The 19670-nt window shown below is 43.1% G+C and overlaps 1 protein-coding gene across 4 annotated transcripts in view; it reads right to left on the bottom strand.

Annotated features, from left to right (window-relative positions):
* The window catches only part of REPS1 (RALBP1 associated Eps domain containing 1), a 215214-nt gene that overhangs the window by 46254 nt on the left and 149290 nt on the right, over nucleotides 1-19670 (bottom strand). For all 4 annotated transcript variants that reach the window (XM_082249439.1, XM_082249441.1, XM_082249438.1 and 1 more), the window contains exon 9: nucleotides 13142-13260. In XM_082249439.1, coding sequence (XP_082105565.1) covers nucleotides 13142-13260 — 119 coding nt within the window. The remainder of the gene's footprint in view (nucleotides 1-13141; nucleotides 13261-19670) is intronic.

Genomic DNA, 19670 nt, shown 5'->3' on the forward strand with positions numbered 1-19670 from the left:
TCTGAAAGAAGATAGCAAGAGCAAAATCCTAACTTTTTTTGTGCTGAGAGAAAAATGCTAGTCCAGACCCATCTGTAGGAAGGAGAGGATTCGTCCCATGGGGTATCTCCTAAACCCCTGAGATTCACACAAAGTGAAGCATATCTACCACATCCCATGATGGACCTTGCAAGAGTAAACTTCCTAACTTTAAAGCTGAACTCCGGGCAATTATTTTTCTTGTTTAGTGGGGCTGTACCTGCACTGCACAGGTTAACTGTTCCTTTTATTCTTGAGGAGAGGGCAGCGGAAACCTATTTACTTGATCCTCCCTGCACAAGACAGGTCCAGCACCCCCGTGCTTCAGCAGTCTTGAAAATGGACTGTTCCTGACGTTTGCACACCCAGAGCACACTCCAAAGACAATACATCGCTGGGCCGTGGAGGGGAGTGGTTTTCCAGAGGATCGAAGGATCAGGCGAGTATAAACTTTGCGCTCACCCCTAGAAAAAAAAAAAACGAATGGTTGACCCATGCAGTGCAAGCACAGCCCAGAGTTGAGCTTTAAACACCGTGGGATTCACGGATTCAAAGATTCTAACAGCTCTATTGAGCCAGTCTGGGACTTTACCAATACAGGTACCAATACATAACGTTCAATTTATTATATATTCCATAAAAAGAAAATGGGATTTTTGACTTACCGTAAAATCCATTTCTTTGATGTTCACCGACGGACACAGCTTCAGATCTTCATAACCATTGGGTTACACTGTCCCCTACAGGAGTAGGACACTAGGCAGAAAAATAATCAGGCTACACCTATGGGCAGTCCCAGGGGGTATATTCCCTCTCCTTGCTATAGATACTCAGTTTTGTTAGTGTCAGAAGAATTACAACTCCACAGTGGGGTGGGTGTGGTATCCATCAATGAACATCAGAGAAATAGATTTTACGGTAAGTCAAAAATTGCATTCTACCTTTCGTTCATTGACGGACACAGCTCCTGATCTTCATATCCATTGGGACGTCCCAAAGCAGTGTTAAACATGAGGGGTGGGAACAGCATAAACAGGAGCTCAACCAAACAAACAACTGGAGCCCTCCTGTAAAAAAAAATACACCCTCAAAGACTATCAAGTCCTCTAAAACAGCAGGCTGCAAAACCTTGCGGCCAAAAGAAGCATCCACAGATGCCAACACATCTACTTTATAGAACTTTGTGAAAGTGTGCACTGATGACTAGGTGGCCGCTTGCAAACCTGCGTCACTGTGTCCAATGACGGAAGGCTCAGGAGGCACTAAGTGCTTGAGTAGAGTGCGCCTTGACAAAGAAAGGAGGAACTTGACCCTTGATGGAATAGGCCTGAACCACCGTCTGTCTGATCTATCTGGAAATAGTCGCAGAGGAAGCGGACAACACTTTCCGAGGCCCATCCGTGAGCACACATAGTGAGTCTGACTTCCTAAAAAAGAGTCCGTAGTTGCCAGGAACACCCCAATTGCCTGGACCACATCTAAGGCATGCAAGGCAATTTCCTTCGGGTGTTTCGGCCTAGGACACAGGGACGACAACACAATGTCTTATTGTCTTCACTCAAACGAAAATCAGAGACAACCTTTTGGAGGAACGACAGAAAAAGGCGAAGAACCACCAAGTAAGGTGAATGACAGGATAACGACGCCCAGTCCGACCCTCTGCGCGCAGAGGCAACAGCCACCAAAAATGCGACCTTCTGAGACACTGTAAGCAAGGGAATCTCAAGAAGGTTCTCAAAAGGAGGCTTCTGGAGGGCCAAAAGCACCAAATTGAGGTCCCAAGGTGGTAATGGGAACTGCACTGGAGGAACCAAATGTCAGACACCCTGAAGAAATGTACGCACCAGGGAGTGTGTGGCCAAAGGTCATTGGAAGAAGACCGCCAAAGCTGACATCTGGCCCTTGATGTTACTCAAAGCCATGGAATTCAACAGTCAAGCCGTCAAAGCCAGGAACTGTAAAGCAGGATGGAAGACTGGTCCTTGGGACAGCAGATTGTCCCTGAGAGAAAGCTGCACCAGATCGGCGTACCAAGCCCGGTAAGGTCGGTCCAGAGCCACTAAGATGACCGGAACCCCTTCTGCCTCGATCCTGCGAAGAAGTCTTGGCAGAAGCTTGAGAGGAGGGAAGGCGTAAATCAGACGATACTGACCCCACAGGGCCACCAGTGCATCTGTGGTGTCTTCCAGAGGATTCCTTGACTGAGCCACAAACCTCTGCACCTTTGTGTTGAGCTGAGATGCCAACAGGATGAAGGGACCACTCCCCTTGGTCCAGTGCCTGTCGACTGAGGTAAACCGCCAGCTAGTTTTCCACCCCCAGAATGTATGAAGCAGAGAGGGCTGGAACGAACAGTTCTGCCCACCTTAGAATGCTGGCTACCTCCCGAGCGGCCAGGACACTTTGTGCCCCCTTGGTGATCGACATATGCCGCGGGCCATGGCATTGTCTGATTGAATGCACACTAGACATTCCAGTCTGATCGCTCAGAGTTCCAAGACATTGATCGGGAGTCTGGACTCTTCCAGTGTCCAGATCCTGAGTAGAATTTTTGCCAAGGATGCCTCCCCAGCTGGACAGGCTGGCATCGGTGGTGACCACTGTTCAATACAGGGGAGGAAGGATTTGCCCAGCCGAAGTGCCGGAGAACGAAGCCACCGCATCAGGGACTCCTTCCTTTCCCGGCTCTGCCGGATCGGATTGTCCAGAAACTGCGGACAAACGGACCCTGTAAACAGTCCAGGGATAGGCGGAAATTGGAAGAAAAAAAAACATTGCCGGGGGTCAAGAGTAGCTGGACCGAACAACTTTGTGGACCTACTGGTCTTGTACCAGAGAAGTCCACGGGTCTGGAAATCAGCAAAGATTCTCCAGAGGAGGCCCTGAAAGGCTTTGGAGCCCTTGTCAGTCAACCCTGATGGATGAAAAAACTTCTTATGAGCCGAGGAGGGCCCGCGCCCACAACGAGGTCTCCTGCTTTTCCTGTGAGACATTTAATGTCATCCAGGGTAGTTCCAAACAGGCAATCCCCTTGAAAGGGGAAATCAGTCAAGGCCTTTTTAGAAGTCTGATCCGCAGACCAGCATTTAGGCCAAAAGACATGCCAAAGGATCACTGCTGAAACAGGCAGGGGGTAGCTGTTCTCTCTCTAGGTCAGGGCGTAAAGGGTTAGCTTACTTGGTCAGAGTTTGTGACACCAGGGCAATGGTGAATACCCGCCTCAGTGCTAAACCAGCCAGAGTGTGCATATTGCGGGCCACAGCCTCCGCCTTCCCGACAGCCGGATCTTTAAAGGCTGGGGACTCTTGAACCGGAATCATGGTTGCCTTGCTCAACCTGGAAAACGGAGGGTCCACCACCGGTGGAACAGTCCACTTCTTTATAAGGGACTCCTCATAGGGGTAACGCCTAGTAAATTGCTTAGGGACCCCAAGGGGACGCTTTGGTCATCTCCACTCTTTAGCAACTATTCTGTCAAAATAGACGGGGAAAGGAAACACATTTGCTGCTCTGGATGGCTTGTGAGTGCCAAAAGGGAACCTGCGCCTCCGTCGCAGCTGCGTCCATCTTCAAGGTCTCACGCACAGAGACAATCAGTGCGTCCACCAGCGCCTTTGCGCAACGGTTGCAGATGTGGAGGAACCATCCCCACTATCTGAGGATTCTGGGCACATGGTCGCAGACCCAGCAGGATGACCAACGTCCACGGCGGCCAAATCAGATTCAGGAGCTGATGGGACAGATGAGGCAAGGGAAGGCGGGGGGCGCTTTTTGCTAGACTGTTCCCCAAAAAGCACCCTCAACCCGGGACACAAAGGACTCCAGGACCGTTGCCAGTGTATCAATGCATAAGTAAACATATCTGGTGAACATAGAAGTTGAATATCTCCAGAATGCTTCCTTATTAGTAATGCAGGGAAAGAAAGGACAGATTTTTCTCGTGCTTTATGGAAAATCCATTAAGATGTGTAATGCAACGGAGTCACAATGAAGTGCAAATTGTGGAGGTATAAAAAAGGAAGGGTGGGTTTTCCATTGTGCTGGAGAAAGGTGTCTGTGCCCTGAGATAACTTTATATATCAGTTGGTCAGACAAGGTACAGTGCATTTGGAAAGTATTCACAGCGCTTCACTTTTTCCACATTTTATTATGTTACAGCCTTGTTCCAAAATTGATTAAATTCATTAATTTTCCTCAAAATTCTACAAACACCCCCATAATGACAACGTGAAAGAAGTTTGTTTGAAATCTTTGCAAATTTATTCAAAATAAAAAAAACATATGTACATAAGTATTAACCGCCTTTGCGCAATACTTTGTTGAAGCACCTTTGGCGCTAATTACAGCCTCAAGTCTTTTTGAGTATGATGCTACAAGCTTGGTACACCTATTTTTGAGAAGTTCCTCCCAATCTTCTTTGCATGACCTCTAAAGCTCCCACATGACGGATGGGAAGCGTTGGCGCACAGCCATTTTCAGATCTCTCCAGAGATGTTCAATCGGGTTCAAGTCTGGGCTCTGGCTGGGCCACTCAAGGACATTCACAGAGTGGTTTTCCTTTGTTATCTTGGCTGTGTGCCTAGGGTCGTTGTCCTGTTCGAAGATAAACCTTCGCCTCAGTCTGAGGTCCAGACGGCGCTCTAGAGAAGGTTATCATCAAGGATTTCTCTGTACATTGCAGCATTCATCTTCCCCTTGATCCCAACTAGTCTCCCAGTTCCTGCCACTCAAAAACTTCACAGGATTATGCTGCTATCACCATGCTTCACTGCAAGTATGGTATTGGTCAGGTGATGAGCACTGCCTGGTTTCCGCTAGACATGACGCTTGCCATTTAAGCCAAAGAGTTCAATCTGTTTCATTAGACCAGAGAATTTTGTTTCTCATGGTCAGAGCCCTTCAGGTGCCTTTTGGCAAATTTCAGAATGGCTTGCATGTGCCTTTTACTGAGAAGTTGCTTCTGCCTGGCCACTCTACCATACAGGCCTGATTGGTGGAGTGCTGTTCTTCTGGAAGGTTCTCCTCTCTCCACAGAGAAACACTAGAGCTCTGTCAGAGTGACCATTGGTCACCTCCCTGACTGCTCAGTTTGGCCAGGCAGCCTGCTCTAGGAAGAGTCCCGTTGGTTCCAAACTTCTTCTATTTACAGATGATGGAGGCCACTGTGCTCATTGGGACCTTCAATGTTGCAGAAACTTTTCTGCCCCCTTCCCCAGATCTGTGCCTCGATACAATCCTTTCTCAGAGAACTACAGACAATTTTTTGGACTTCATGGCTTGGTTTGTGCTCTAACATGCACAGTTAACTGTGGGACCTTTTAAAGACAGGTGTGTGCCTTTGCAAATCATGTCCAATCGACCGAATTTACTCCAATCAAGTTGTAGAAATATCTCAAAGATCAGTGGAAACAGGATGCAGATGAGCTCAATTGTGAGTTTCATGGCAAAGGCTGTAAATACTTCTGTACATGTGATTTTTTTTATTTTTGATTTGTAAAAAATTTGCAAAGATTACAAATTGTCATTATTTGTAGAATTGAAAAAAATAATAATGAATTGAATCTATTCTGGAATGGAGGCTGTAAAACATAACAAAACGTGGAAAATGTGAAGCACTGTGAATACTTTCCAAATGCATTCTATGCCTCAGAAGAAAAACATTGCTGATTATATTGTTGGTGTTGTAGTTAACTGATCATACCAACAACCTAGGTAGCGAAGATTATGCTTCTGTTCATACATTGCCACTCAGAAAAGACCCAAAACCGAGCGATCAAAGATTGTTGAGCGCTCAGTTCTCGGGTCCATTCTAAGTGGCAATGTATAAACAGAAGCATAATCTTAAGCCTCGTACACACGCACCGATTGTTGGCCGACCGTTCGGCCATCTTTTGTCCAGTGTTGTTGTGTTGGTTGAAATGTGCTCTAGACTGCACACTAATTTTGTTGGCCAACAACAACCAACTGCAGAAGTGATGTCATGTTCTGGTTTACTTTTCGTGTGTTTTTTCTTCTCTGAGCATGCCCAGTCTTGCTCATCACATTTTTGTCTGCCGAAATCTGTACTGACTGAAGAACAATTGGCCGTTCTGGTGACGGCCAACAAAAATTTTATAGGATGCGCACCAGATTTTGTTCGGCCGAAAAGTCACAGTCGGTTGTCGGAAGCATCATACTAACAAGCCGTCAATCGGCCGATCGGACGTTGGCTGAAAATTCACGGCCAACAATCGTTGCGTATGTACGAGGCTTTAGCTACCTAGGTTGTTAGTATGTCAGTCTTGGTGTAGAGCCAGCAGGGGGGACCGATGCTGAAGCCATCTAGATAAGCATGAATGTTTCTTTTTTGCAAACCAGCATTTAAGGAGGGGCACAGACAGATTCATATTGGGGGTTGACTACTGTACAAAATCCTCCCTAAAAAAGGTACAAGGTTAGTCTAGAAGGTACTTTTATTAAGGTTTTTCCAATCTCTGTGGAGAAAAAGTAAGTGCCGTGGAAAAGCTCTTGCAGTCTGACTGGAAAACAGGTAAAGCTTCTGTAACTATGAAACCTTGAGAGTTGGTAGCAGATAAGGGTCAGACGGCAGAAGGTGGCAAGATTAATTGAAGGGAGGCAACAGAAACAGACCAGGACAGGGCAAGTGCTGAGGGAATGCCAGCAGCTCTGGACTGGACTTACTTTCACCAGAACAGAGTCTGGAAGGCGGCTAAGCGAAACCCATTGCTCAATAGTCATTTTCAGGCTATCCTAGACTTAACATCCAGTCAAGGGTCTGGATGTGGCACTCCAAAGGAAAGGCTGAGAACAGCCATCTTGGATGGCTGCAAATGCAGAGATCAACTCTGTGAAGAGAAGTTTTGACCGAAGAGAAAGAGAAAGAAAAAGAAGGAAAAAAGATACTAGCAAAAACAGGCTGTTTTTTTCCACAGCAGAGCTGAAAAAGTCCACCCTGCTAGGACACTAGCAAAAAATGGTGGCATTGTGGTAGTAGGAAGAGTTATTGTGTGCTGGCCTACAGTTTTTTTTTTTTTTTTTCCAACCGACAAGGCCTTTGATGGAATTACTTTTTCAGGTTTTTTGCCTTTCTTTTCTAGTGATCCTGGAGGAGCAGCGTTGCTACTGTTAGGACAGGATGTACAGTGGTGATCGAAAGTTTGGGCCATTTTTTTTTCTGTTATTTTGAAAGTGTAAATGATGGAAATAAAATCTAACTTTTGTTGACATATTATAAGAATGTCTAATCTGTAATTTGATGCATTTTGGAGATTTTTCTATCTTTCCTTGGCTTCTTTATGCACATTAATACAAATTTTTACCTGGGGTGCCCAAACTTTCGATCACCACTGTATGTTAGGACTGGTCTTCCATAGCAAAGGTGTTCTGTAGTCAACAGAGAGCTGGAAACAATGTTAATCAAAAACAGGAGAGGCAGAGAGCGCATGAAGTTTTTAGCCCACAATCAGGCAGGATCAATAGATTATTATTTTTTTGTATTTATTGAACAGATGGCAATCTGTGTTGCTGTATGACCATGTGTTTCACCATGACTAGTCAATCACAAAATTCAAACTAAAATGGTGTTACTGTGTACTATAACAAATATTCCTCTTGCCTGCATCATTCCATTTCCTCTCTCCCTGACACAGGTAAAATAGTTTAAATGTAATATTTATAATTTTTTTTTTGTCCGACCCAGATTCCTGGTATGGTGGTCAGTAACTGGTAGATATCATACCGGAGGAGGACAGCAATGCATCTATGAGCCTAACAATCTGCATGCCAGGCAGACCCCCTAGATCTTATTGCCAAATAAAGGCCAAGCAAAAAAAAACATAAAAGCATTTTATGTTAACTCAAGGCTCTTTAAAAAAACCCACACAACAAACATGGGTCTCCCAATTAGAAGTATTTGTTGAAAGTGTGAGGTGCTTTTTGGAGGCTGTGTAATCAGGATAAGGAGGAGAAAATATTTTGCTTTGTTTTAAAAAAAAAAAAAAAAAAGTCAAGAAAAAAAAAAAAAAAAAAAAAAAAAGTGTTTCAGTTCAATGAAATGTTGCCCTTTTGTCAGCTTTAAGAAAATGCATGCAGAAAAAAAAATAAAAAAAACATCCTGAAAGTGGGGTGTAAATATTAAAACCAACTAGAGAGTAAAGCCCCGTACACACATACTGATCGTCGGCCGAACGATCGGCCGTCTTTTGTGCAGGGCTGTCGTGTCTGTTAAAAACTGCAAAAGACTGCACACGAATTTTGTCGGCCAACAACAGCCGACTGCAGAAGTGATGTCATGTGATGGTTAACTTTCCTTGTCTTTTTTCTTTTCTGAGCATGCCCAGTCTTGCTAATCTGCTGTCTGTCGGCCGAAATCTGTACTGACTGGCGAACAATCGGCCGTTCTGGTGACGGCCAACAAATATTTTAAAGTCTGCACGACAGATTGTGTTCGGCCGAAAATGCGCTGTCGGAAGCATCATACTAACAAGCCTACAATCGGCCGATCGGTCGGCGGCCGAATATTTACGGCCGACAATCGGTACGCGTGTACGGGGCTTTACTGTTAAAAAATGACAAATATCAAAAACTGCAAACTTTAGGAAAAAAAGTTGCAAAAAGTGGAGATTTATAATGATGTGATATGACTAATATAAGATAAACCTCTAACATATTGCATCTTACAGGTCCAAATCAGCACAGGGTTGGGTAAGAAAGCCAAGGAAACAAGTGTCCAATGAACATGTTTTCTGTAACCACCCAGCAATGGAGCTGGCACTGTATTAGCTGATCAATTCTTTGAGGGCTGGTTCCCACCAGATGCAGTCCAATGCATTTTTATTCTGCATCAAAAATGCATGGACAGTGTTGAACATGGATTCCAATGACCCTAGTTCACACCAGTGCAGTGTGTTTCAGTGCAGTCAGCAAAAGTAGAACATGCTGCATTTTTTTTTACCGCATGGAATACATCAAAAACGTACTGGAATGCACATCCTTAAAGGAGATGAAAAAATAGCACCAGAAAGCATCAAAAACGCACTGGAATGCATAAAAAAATACAAATGCAAGAACCCATCCAGAACACAGAAATTGTGGTGTGAACCGGCCCTTACGTTGGGGGGCAGCCTAACTTCAATTGCAAGTGGTAACCTCATTTCTACAACAGAGGGTAGGATAAAATGCTCCACTGCAGAAAAAAAAAAAAAAAAATCTTGGACCCGCAGATATAAAGAACACAAGTAGAATTTACCTCATTCAGATCTTAAGCCGTTTTCATGTTTCAAATCACATGCTTTTCTTAAAGTAATACAGGTAGAGTGTAATTTTAAAGTGGTTGTAAAGGCTAAAGGTTTTTTACCTTAACCACTTAAGGACCAGGCCTATTTCTGACACTTGTTGTTTACAAATAAGATGGAGATCGTTGCAATACTTTATGTCACACCGTATTTGCGCAACAGTCTTACAAACGCAATTTTTTGGAAAAAATTCACTTTTTTGAATTAAAGAAAACTGTAAAGTTAGCCCAATTTCTGTCTAGAATATGAAAGATAATATTATGTCGAGTAGATTGATACCCAACATGTCATGTTCAAAATTGCGCATGCTCACTGGAATGGCGCAAACATTGGTACTTAAAAATCTCCATAGGCGATGTTTTTAAAATTTCTACAGGTTACCAGTTTAGAGTTACAGAGGAGGTCTAGGGCTATAATTATTGCTCTTACTCTAACGATCGTATAGATACTTCACATGTGTGGTTTGAACACCGTTTACATATGTGGGTGCGTTTTGCGCATGCGTTTGCTTCTGCGTGCGAGCTCGAAGGGACGGGGCACTTTAATTTTTTTTTTCTTATTTTACCTTTTATTTAATTTTTACACTGTCCCTGTACATTTTGATCACTTTTATTCCTATTACAGGGAATGTAAACATCCCTTGTAATAGAAAAAGGCAGGACAGGTCCTCTTTAATGTAACATCTGGGGGTTATAAAGAACTCAGATCTGACATCTACCCTTAAAAAAAAAAAAAAAAAAAAAAAAAAGTGCCCTTTAAGGCCGTTGGGAGGAAAGGATGCATAACATTGCTCCAGTCCTACAGGGCCATAGAGTCGAGTTGATCTTGCCCTTACTCAACTTCCTGCCTGGGACATGGACGGAGTAGATTGTTTTCCCAGCTATCGATGGCTCTGGTAAGCAGGAAAAAAGGACCGGGGAGGGGGGGCACCTCTCCCGCGGCGAATCAACCGTTGGGACCACTTTTATGTGAAAGAGGATCATGGGCCCTGCCAGAAAATACTGGGGTTATGGCAGCTAGCGGTCCGGAAGTGGTTAAAGCAGATTTCCTTCTATTCTTTACCGACTGCTGCAGTGTCTCTAAGCGCTGTATAAACCGTATGTAGCTTTAGCTGCATACAGTACACAGTGCTGGGTTCTGGCTGGGAGACAGAAACTTCCCATCTCTTGGCCAAGTCAAAAGGGGCAGGCTGGTGACATCATTCACAGAATACGAAGCTGCCTATGAATGGCTAAGTGCTGCTCAGACTCTGCATTGTTTCGGGTCTGAGAAAGAAAGTTTCTGTCCACACAGCTGGAACCCAGCACTGCGCACTGTATGCAGCTGAAGCTACATGCAGTTTATACGTTGCTAAGATACACTGCAGCAGTTAGTGAAGGAAATAGTTAATTTGGACCAACCTGGTCCAGACAAACTATAGTAACAGGAAACATGAAAATCTGCTTTAACCACTTAAGCCCCGGAAGATTTTACCCCCTTCCTGACCAGGGCCCTATTTTGCAATTCGGCACTGCGTGACGTTAACGGACAATGGCACGGTCGTGCAACGCTGTACCCAAATGAAATTGACGTCCTTTTTTCCCCACAAACAGAGCTTTCTTTTGGTGGTATTTGATCACCTGTGCGATTTTTTGATCATGCGCTATAAACAAAAAAAAGAGCGTAAATTTTGCAAAAACAACAATATTTTTCACATTTTTTTTATATGAAATTCCCCCAAAAAAAATGTAAAAAAAAAAATTTGTTTTATGCTACATATTTTTGGTAAAAAAAAAAAAATAATTGCAAAAAGCGTATTTTGATTGGTTTGCGCAAAGGTTATTGCCTTTACTAAGGGAAAGATTTTTGTCATTTTTGTTGTTTTTTTTTTTAACGCGTAATGGCGGCGATCTGCGATTTTTTTGCGGCGGACAGATCGGACCCTTGACTGACTTTTTTCACACTTTTGGGGTTACCAGTGACATTACTACAGTAATCAGTGCTATACATATGCACTGTTACTGTAAAATGACACTGGCAGTGAAGGGGTTAACTTTTTTTGAGAGGGAGGGGTCAAGTGTGTCCCAAAGGGCGTGCTTCTAACTGATTGGCTGTGGCTTGAGGTGTAGGAACAGTGATCAACGGTCCTACATAGTAGAACCGTATGATCACTATTCTTACACAGGGGAGAATGACAGGCGGCTTGTTTACATCAGCCACCTGCCTTTCTCCCGCTCTAACGGACGATTGTGAGTGCCCGGCGGACATCGGGTCCGCCGGGCACACGTGGGGGGGGGGGTCCGTGACCGAGCATCCGGCGGCGTGCGCTAGCTCCCCAGAGCCTCACAGGCTAGTGATGTACCCATACGTCACTTTGCCTGTGAGGGGCTGACCGCCGCAGTATATGTACTTGCGGCAGTCGGCAAGTGGTCAAGTGGTTAAAGTGATTGTAAAGGTACATTTTAAAATAATTTTTTTTTTTTAACAACATACATGTCCAAAATTACTTGCTGTGCAATGGAATTGCACAGATCGGCTGTGAACCTCCTCTTTTCAGGTCCCCCCCCCCCCGGTGCTCCTGGCCCCTCCCTTCTGTTCAGTGCCCCCATGGGAAGCCGCTTCCCATGGAGGCACTCGTGCGTGCTTGAACCCGAGCTGCGTCCTTTGACACAGACAGTGGGACTAAGCCCCATCCCCTGCTCCCTCGTCACTGGCTTTGATTGACAGCACTGGGAGTCAAAGGCTCCCTGTGCCCCAGCAAAGCCAACGAGACCCAGAAATGAGGGGAGAGAAGAGCTTAAGACGTGCATGGCACTGAATCAAATGAGGGCTGAGGGGGGATTCTGACACCTAAACCTTAATGCAAGAAATTAATTAAGGTAAAAACAATTTTAGGCTTTACAACCCCTTGAATGTATTCTCTGCATTAAGACAAGACAATCTCTCATGTGCAGCTCCCCTCCCTGCCCTCGCATAAATACTTACCTGAGCCCGCTCTCGATCAAGCACTGCGCTTGCGCTCTCTCTCTCTACATCTTTAGGACACACAAGTTGAAGATCTACATTTTTTTTAATTTAGAATTTATGTATTTGAAGATTTTTAGCAAGCATGAAACAAATGCTACTCCAAATACCCTTAAAGGCTTTTTTTTTTAATGCTACCTTTAGGTTTCAGTGACGGAACAACCAATAGATAAAAACATTTAAAATAATTCTAGTCAACTGGAATAAAAGAGAATATATCACCGTATCTACACAGACTTTATGGAAATGGACTTCTGAAAGTAAACTCGGTTTAAACAGATGCAATCTAGGAATAACTAGGGATTTGTGACAGGAGAGAAAGAGCAATAAAGAGCTTACATTAACCTCTATGCACAGGTAGTTAGATGGGATATCAAGGGTCACTTTAGGCCAGTCTTCATTAGACTAAAGGAGATTACTTGGGGAGGATCCAAAATGTACCCTTTTAGCTAAACTAGAAACTACTAGTGGAGTCAAAACGTTAAGAACCGATTCACACATCTGCCGGTGGGGAACGCACGCAAAATCGTGCAGGTTCCGAACACACAGAAACGCGCTGCACTTTAGCAGATGTGTGGGGATGCCATTAATTCTTAAATGAACCCCCACGCATCAGAAACCGTGCCACAGCACCATGCATGAAATTTGGAAAAAAAAAAAAAAAAGGAGTTGGGGATCTTTCCCGCGTTTCTGCAGAAAGGCCAGTCCACTAAAATTAATGGGCTGCCTACATGCAGAACACAGCTTGCAGTGATGTGAACAGAGCCATACATTGTTTAGAAAAAACATTTGGGGAAGGGGAGGGGAGTCATATTAAAGCCTCTTACCTCACTACTTTGATTCATTTCAGGCCATGTCTGATTCAAAGATGGCATTGAGGGAGATTTACTAGGAGGTGGTTCTGCAGGAGAACTTGAAAATCCTACATCACTGGACTGATCTCCAGCTAAGGAAAAAAAAACACAGCACTTAATCCAATCTTTGATACAGTCATCATTGCCCTTTAAATACATCCTTTACTATGTTTAGAGAATGTATTCCATAAACCCTGGTCCTTGGGGTTTTTTTTAATCCTTTCACAGACACAAGTGAAAGAGCAAGCATAGGATGCAGCTGTGAGATCTGGAAATGTGTATAGCATGACTTGTGTTTCCTAAGATCAGTTTGAGAAAAACTGCATTAAATCGACAAGCACAAAAAAACAACCTATTAAAGGTTTACCTGCACTGGGAGAAATAAGGATGCAATTGTTTAACTTTTTAAAAAATTATTTTTTGTTAATTTAATGGCGGTACTCTGAATGACTAAAGATGAACAACAGGCAAAACATTTTATCGTTTTATTTTGGATAGAGTAATTTTGCTTTTAGTTGCACTTTAACCTACAACAAATATGGAATGTTTTACTTTAGTTAGGATCAGTGATATAGTATCAAAGCTGCTGGATTGGAAGCACAGCTAGGCAAGTATCTTTTGATGTGGATGTCAACAGTAGGAAACCCTATTCTGCTGTGCAAAGCCCAAGCACATTCTGAGTGTGTGCGTCCACAAGATACTACTCTTCACAAAGACTGCATTGCATATATGTATGTGTCCATACAGTACAAAATATGGACATTTACCCAATGTTGTCATTTGGAACTTCTTGACACATGTTAAAACTTAGCCCCCTTTAAATATAAAAATGTTGACGCTGCATGAGAAAAACTGTGGTGGCACTGTGCCTTATAACCACTGATGGCCAATGAGTGATTAGGTTGGTGGTTTTAAAGGTTCAGTTCCTCCCAATGCCGTGGGATTTTTTAAATGGGATTTATTGTGCCAGCAACCAATGATGAGGAAGTGTGTTTTTTTGTAAAATAGCACTGACCACCAAATGTTGTGGGATTGGGGGAGGTAAAGTGCCACTGACCACCAATGATGGAGGTGGGGGTGCGCAAAATGGTACCAGACATCCTACCACTATTAGGAGTGAGGATGTCCCTTCATTGTTAAGCATGCTTTGGAAAAGGTTTGCAGCTGAAGCCTGGTTAGATCAGGCAGATGCTCTGCCTTTGGAAGAGCTAGGGTTTCCTGTGGAGGGTGGTTGTGGGACATTCCCCTGTTGAAGTAAAACCTTCCCACCTCTTTAATGAATAGTTTAAGTGCTTCACTAAACAGACACCTTCCTTGGAAGGCCATACATGTGAGGCATTTTTGCAAGTTTTTAGCAATAAGACTGTGCATGTCAAGGGAGATTGGAGCCATAATGGAAATTTGTCTCATTACATGTTCTAATCTAGGGCATCCACATAAAAAAGTAAACTACAAGGCAAATGCTCTAAATGCTCTGAAAAAGAACCGTTCTAAAATACAGGGTCAGGCTGGTTGTTCATTGTCCTAGTCCAGTTAGCTGCAGTTTGAAATACTGAAATTGCAGCGAGAGCTGGTTGCACAGCTGGGCCTGCAAAAATAAATAAGACCTTTTGGAGGGTCTCAAATTTCCTACCTGCAGAATCTTTGAAAGGAAGAAGGAACATCTTTAATAGGTACAATGAGATGTTTAAGACAGACGGCAGGATCAATCATAGGAATAGCCAACCTAATTGAAAACTTCTTTCACTGGATAGTTCGGCAATGGTTTTGAGGGGAGAGAAAATCTTCAGAAGTGGCCCAATGTTCAAAAAACCGAACGTTCATGAACAGATGTAGGTTTTTGCAGGTCTCTGTGTTTAAAGAGGCAGGGTGAGAAAGAGTATAGTCAAGTTGTGCAACGCCAAGGCTTTTGGGGACAGAGGAAATGAGCTTTTCAACATTAACAAGCATGTTGCGTGATGCACCTTGCTCAATATAGGGACAATGTGAGGGAGGAAGAGAAATCTTCCAAAGCTTTCTTCAATAATGCATATCTTCTTCATTCCCTTTTATGAGTCTTCGCCCTTTAGGACCACCCTAACAGGTTCAGAGGTTGTGAAACAGAAGTAGAAAAAGAAGCAGAATTATTTCTGAGCCATGGACAAAGGTGGAAGTTTTAAGGCTGTAATCTGTCCGAGGAAATGCGACGGGTGTAAAAAATTCAGCTTTAATAAAATAGGCCTGCTTGCTTAAATGTAAACTAGAATTGGATGCAGACACCAGTGTTCGAACCATTTCTTGCTCCGGTGCAAGGACACATGGTCATTGAGGTTGAGTGTTGTGCGGGGTCTTTGGAAGAAATGTTTGCTCGCTGTTTTTGCGTTAGCTCCCTTTTGTCGGTTGCCCCCATAGCTACACATGAGGGTATTCTCCTGTGGGGTACTCATGGAGTAAAAATGTGGGAGATGGGTTAAGCATGTCTGTAAGGAGTACGCAGTAACTCAGGTGTAGACTGTCTTGAAATGAATCCATATGGCAAAAGGGCAGGAGGAAGTCTCAAAGGGATCTTCAGGGACAGAGTTCCATATCAACGGAAGGGTCCGAAGACACATGCCTACACAACCCATGGGGTACAAATAGGTTTGCCTGTGTCTTGCACTGTAGGATTATAGTAGGAATTTTAAAATGTTCGTAGAAGTATCTATACGCTAAACCTTTTTTGCTGTAGTTTAACCCTCCTCTTGTGTTAGGGTCAAAACTGACCCGTTTTCAGGTTTTGAATGTCTATAAGTATCACATAAATTTGTTTATTGCATCAAGATTTTTTTACTTTGTCAGGAACCTCTATTTAAACAATGTAATAGAAAAATAATCCTTTTCACTAAATTATAAAATACTGTGGTGAAAATTAAGACGTTCATGGTGTTAGGGTCAATTCTGACCCAGTTATAATATAGGATTTTAGGACCCTAATAAGTGCCAAAACTGAAATCATAAACACTCTCTCTGCTTAGTAAAAGTGACAGCCAATCCCCTCTCAACCCTGTGAGCTGTAGTTAGGGAGGGGCATATCCCTTTTCCTGCTTGTCTGCTTCTCTAAATAAAGTGAAGAAACATAGGACAAATTCATTTCAGAGTTGCTGACTTTATTTTACCATTTTTTCAATTTGACAATGAGAGGTATGCCATCAAAAGAAAGGTCTAGGGGTCACACCAAAAATATTAAAACCAATCTTTTCAAGGATAAAGAAGCCTAACAAGGTAACCAAGAGGTAAGAAACAAATTTGATGATAAATAATTATTCAGAGGGTATTTTATGGCTGATTTAAAACACGGGTCAAAACTGACCCTAACATCATGGATAGTAACTGAATTCTAACATAAGAGGAGGGTTAAAAACATACTGTTGAATGCACTGTAGACAGGCGGTAAGTAATCAAGGCAGAGTTTAAATTGGTCTGAACATCGCCAGCTCTCAAAACTCAAGAAAAAAAAAAAAAATCAAAAAGTTAAAAAGGCAAAGGTTTCTTTTTTCCCTGAAAACACATTTTTAAAAAAGTACAGTTATCCTGTACAAGTCACTAAACCCAGCAAACAAGATGCAATATACAACCGATGTATTCAAAGAACTTTGAGTTAATTTTTTTTAAAGTATTTGTGCAATAATGTAACTACAGATGTAACCGGCTGCATTATCATCTACTTAGCGGATTACAATTTATTCAATATTGACAATTATAGGTCAGGGAGAGGCTAACATTCTTTAAAGCGGTAGTAAACTCAGCCAACGCAAATGGAAAGAAACATAAGGGCAGTAGATTAAGTGATAATGCACATCGCTATATTATATAAAGAAAAATATTGTACTAAAAGTATTTTCTCCCTTACTGTCACTTCTGCCTCGCTCAGCCAAAGCCTGCACCATCTTGGGACCCCTCCTCCACTCCCTCTCTATGAGATAGGCCGCAATCTCACGCGTGCGCAATACCAATTTAGCCAAGCCTCGATTTCATTCTTCGTTTCTATGGGAACATAGCCCTGATTACTCAATTCGAGCTGTACCTACTTTACTTTACACCCCCTTGTGACGTAGCAAGTCACATGGTGTGTTTAGGGGTGTACACTCGCAGGATAGCAATGCAATGCCGCCAAGAGTGTAGAATGTGGTCACGGCATGGACTGATGGCACAGAAAATATGCCGTGAATCCGGCATTAATGCACATGTGCTGGTGACATCATTAGAATGAAGATCGCTCAATTTGTGTAGAATGGCACAGGATAGACAGATTGTAAAGAGAACACCTGGTACATTGTTTATTACCCATTTCAAGGGATGAAAGAAGAAAAATCCTGAGTTTACTCCCACTTTAAAGTGTATGCCCATACACTTAACGGCAGTGTTAATTTTGGAATCGAATTTTGATTTAGTTATAGTCTTGACTAAAATGACATTTTTGTTTTAGTCCCATTTTAGTCATCTACAATTGTTTGAGTCCTATTTTAGTCAACTAAAAACTCCAGTACATTTAAGTAAAAAAAAATAATTCAATCAAAATGTGTTTAGGTAAATTATAATGCATTATTTAAGCATTTCTAACTTTTTATATACTCCTGGAGTAAAAAAATCTAATATTTATGGTATTAAGGTTTGAACAAACTTACAGATACAGATTTAGCCCCGTCTGACGGTCTAAGGAGGCCTGTATAGCTGCACAGTGCTCTGGATGGTGGTCTGAGGAGCCCTGTAATGCTGCACAGTTCTCTGGATGTTGGTCTGAGGAGGCCTGTAAAAGCTGCACAGTGCTCTGGATGGTGGTCTGAGGAAGCCTGTAACGCATACAGTGCTCTGGGTGGTGGTCTGAGGAAGCCTGTAATGCACACAGTGCTCAGGACGGTGGCTGTAATGCTACACAGTGCTCTGGACGGTGGTCTGAGGAGGCCTGGAATGCTGAACAGTTCTCTGGATGTTGGTCTGAGGAGGCTTATAATGCACACAGTGCTCTGGCCGGTGGTCTGAGGAGGCCTGTAATGCTGTACAGTTCTCTGGATGGTGGTTTGAGGAGGCCTGTAATGCACACAGTGCTCTGGACATGGACAATCTGAAGAGGAGGCCTGTAATGCATTGCACACAGTGCTCTGGATGGTGGTCTGAGGAAGCCTGTAATGCACACAGTGCTCTGGACGGTGGCTGTAATGCTACACAATGCTCTGGACGGTGGTCTGAGGAGGCCTGGAATGCTGCACAGTGCTGTGGATGGTGGTCTGAGTAATTCAGTGCTCTGGAATGGTGGTCTGACTCTAAAAGGCCTATAATGCTGCATAGTGCTGGATGATGGTGGGAGGGATGGTCTGTAATACACAGTGCTCTGGATGCCAGTGGTTACTTGTCACAGTGGTCAGAGGAGGCTGTAATGCTGCATAGTGCTGGATCGTGATCCCAGGTCTGAGGGATGGCCTATAATGCACAGTGCCCTGGATGCCGGTGGTCAGAGGAGGCCTGCAGTGCACACACAGTTCTCTGGATGGATAGTAGTCTGATGGGAGGCCTCGGGCCTGTAATTGTAATGTACACACTCACAGTGCTCTAGTCTGCTCTGGATGGTCATCGTGACTGAATCGGGAGTAGGACTGAGACTCTCGTCCGGAGGCTGCATTGCTCTGGATGGTTGTCTGAGGACCGAAGGTGGCCTGTAATGCTGGATGCACGCTATGGACTCGACGCGCTTTTTTTTTTTAACCACTTACCCACCAGGCTTATTTTTGACACTTGGTGTTTACAAGCTAAAATCATTTTTTTTTTTTGCTAGAAAACTACTTCAAACCCCCAAACATTATATATTTTTTTTAGCAGAGACCCTAGAGAATAAAATCGAGATTATTGCAATATTTTTTTATCACACCGTATTGTGCAGCAGTCTTCCAATCGCAGTTTTTTTGGAAAAAATTACACTTTTTTTAATTAAAAAATAAGAAACCAGTAAAGTTAGCCCAATTTCTTTCCATTGTGTGAAAGATAATGTTACGTCGAGTAAATAGATACCAAACATGTCATGCTTCGAAATTGCGCACGCTCACAGAATGGCGACAAACTTTGGTACTTAAAAATCCCCATAGGCGACACTTTAAAAATTTCTACAGGTTGCCATCTTAGAGTTACAGAGGAGATCTAGGGCTCAAATTATTGCTCTCGCTCTAACGATCGCGGTGATACTTCACGTGTGGTTTGAACACCCTTTACATATGTGGACGGGGTTTCCGTATGCGTTCGCTTCTGCGCGCGAGCTGACGGGGACAGGGCGCTTTCATTTTTTTTTTTTTTTTTTACTATTTTATTTATTTTTACACCATTTAAAAAAAAAAAAATTTGATAATTTTTATTCCTATTACAAGGAATGTAAACATTCCTTGTAAAAGAAATAGGCACGACAGGACCTCTTTTTGTGAGATCTGGGGTCAAAAAGTCCTCAGATCTCACAAGTACACTAAAAGATGAAAAAAAAAAAAAAGGGACCTTTAAACCG

Source organism: Pelophylax lessonae (assembly GCF_965119305.1).
Source record: "Pelophylax lessonae genome assembly, chromosome: 3".
Lineage (NCBI taxonomy): Eukaryota > Metazoa > Chordata > Amphibia > Anura > Ranidae > Pelophylax > Pelophylax lessonae.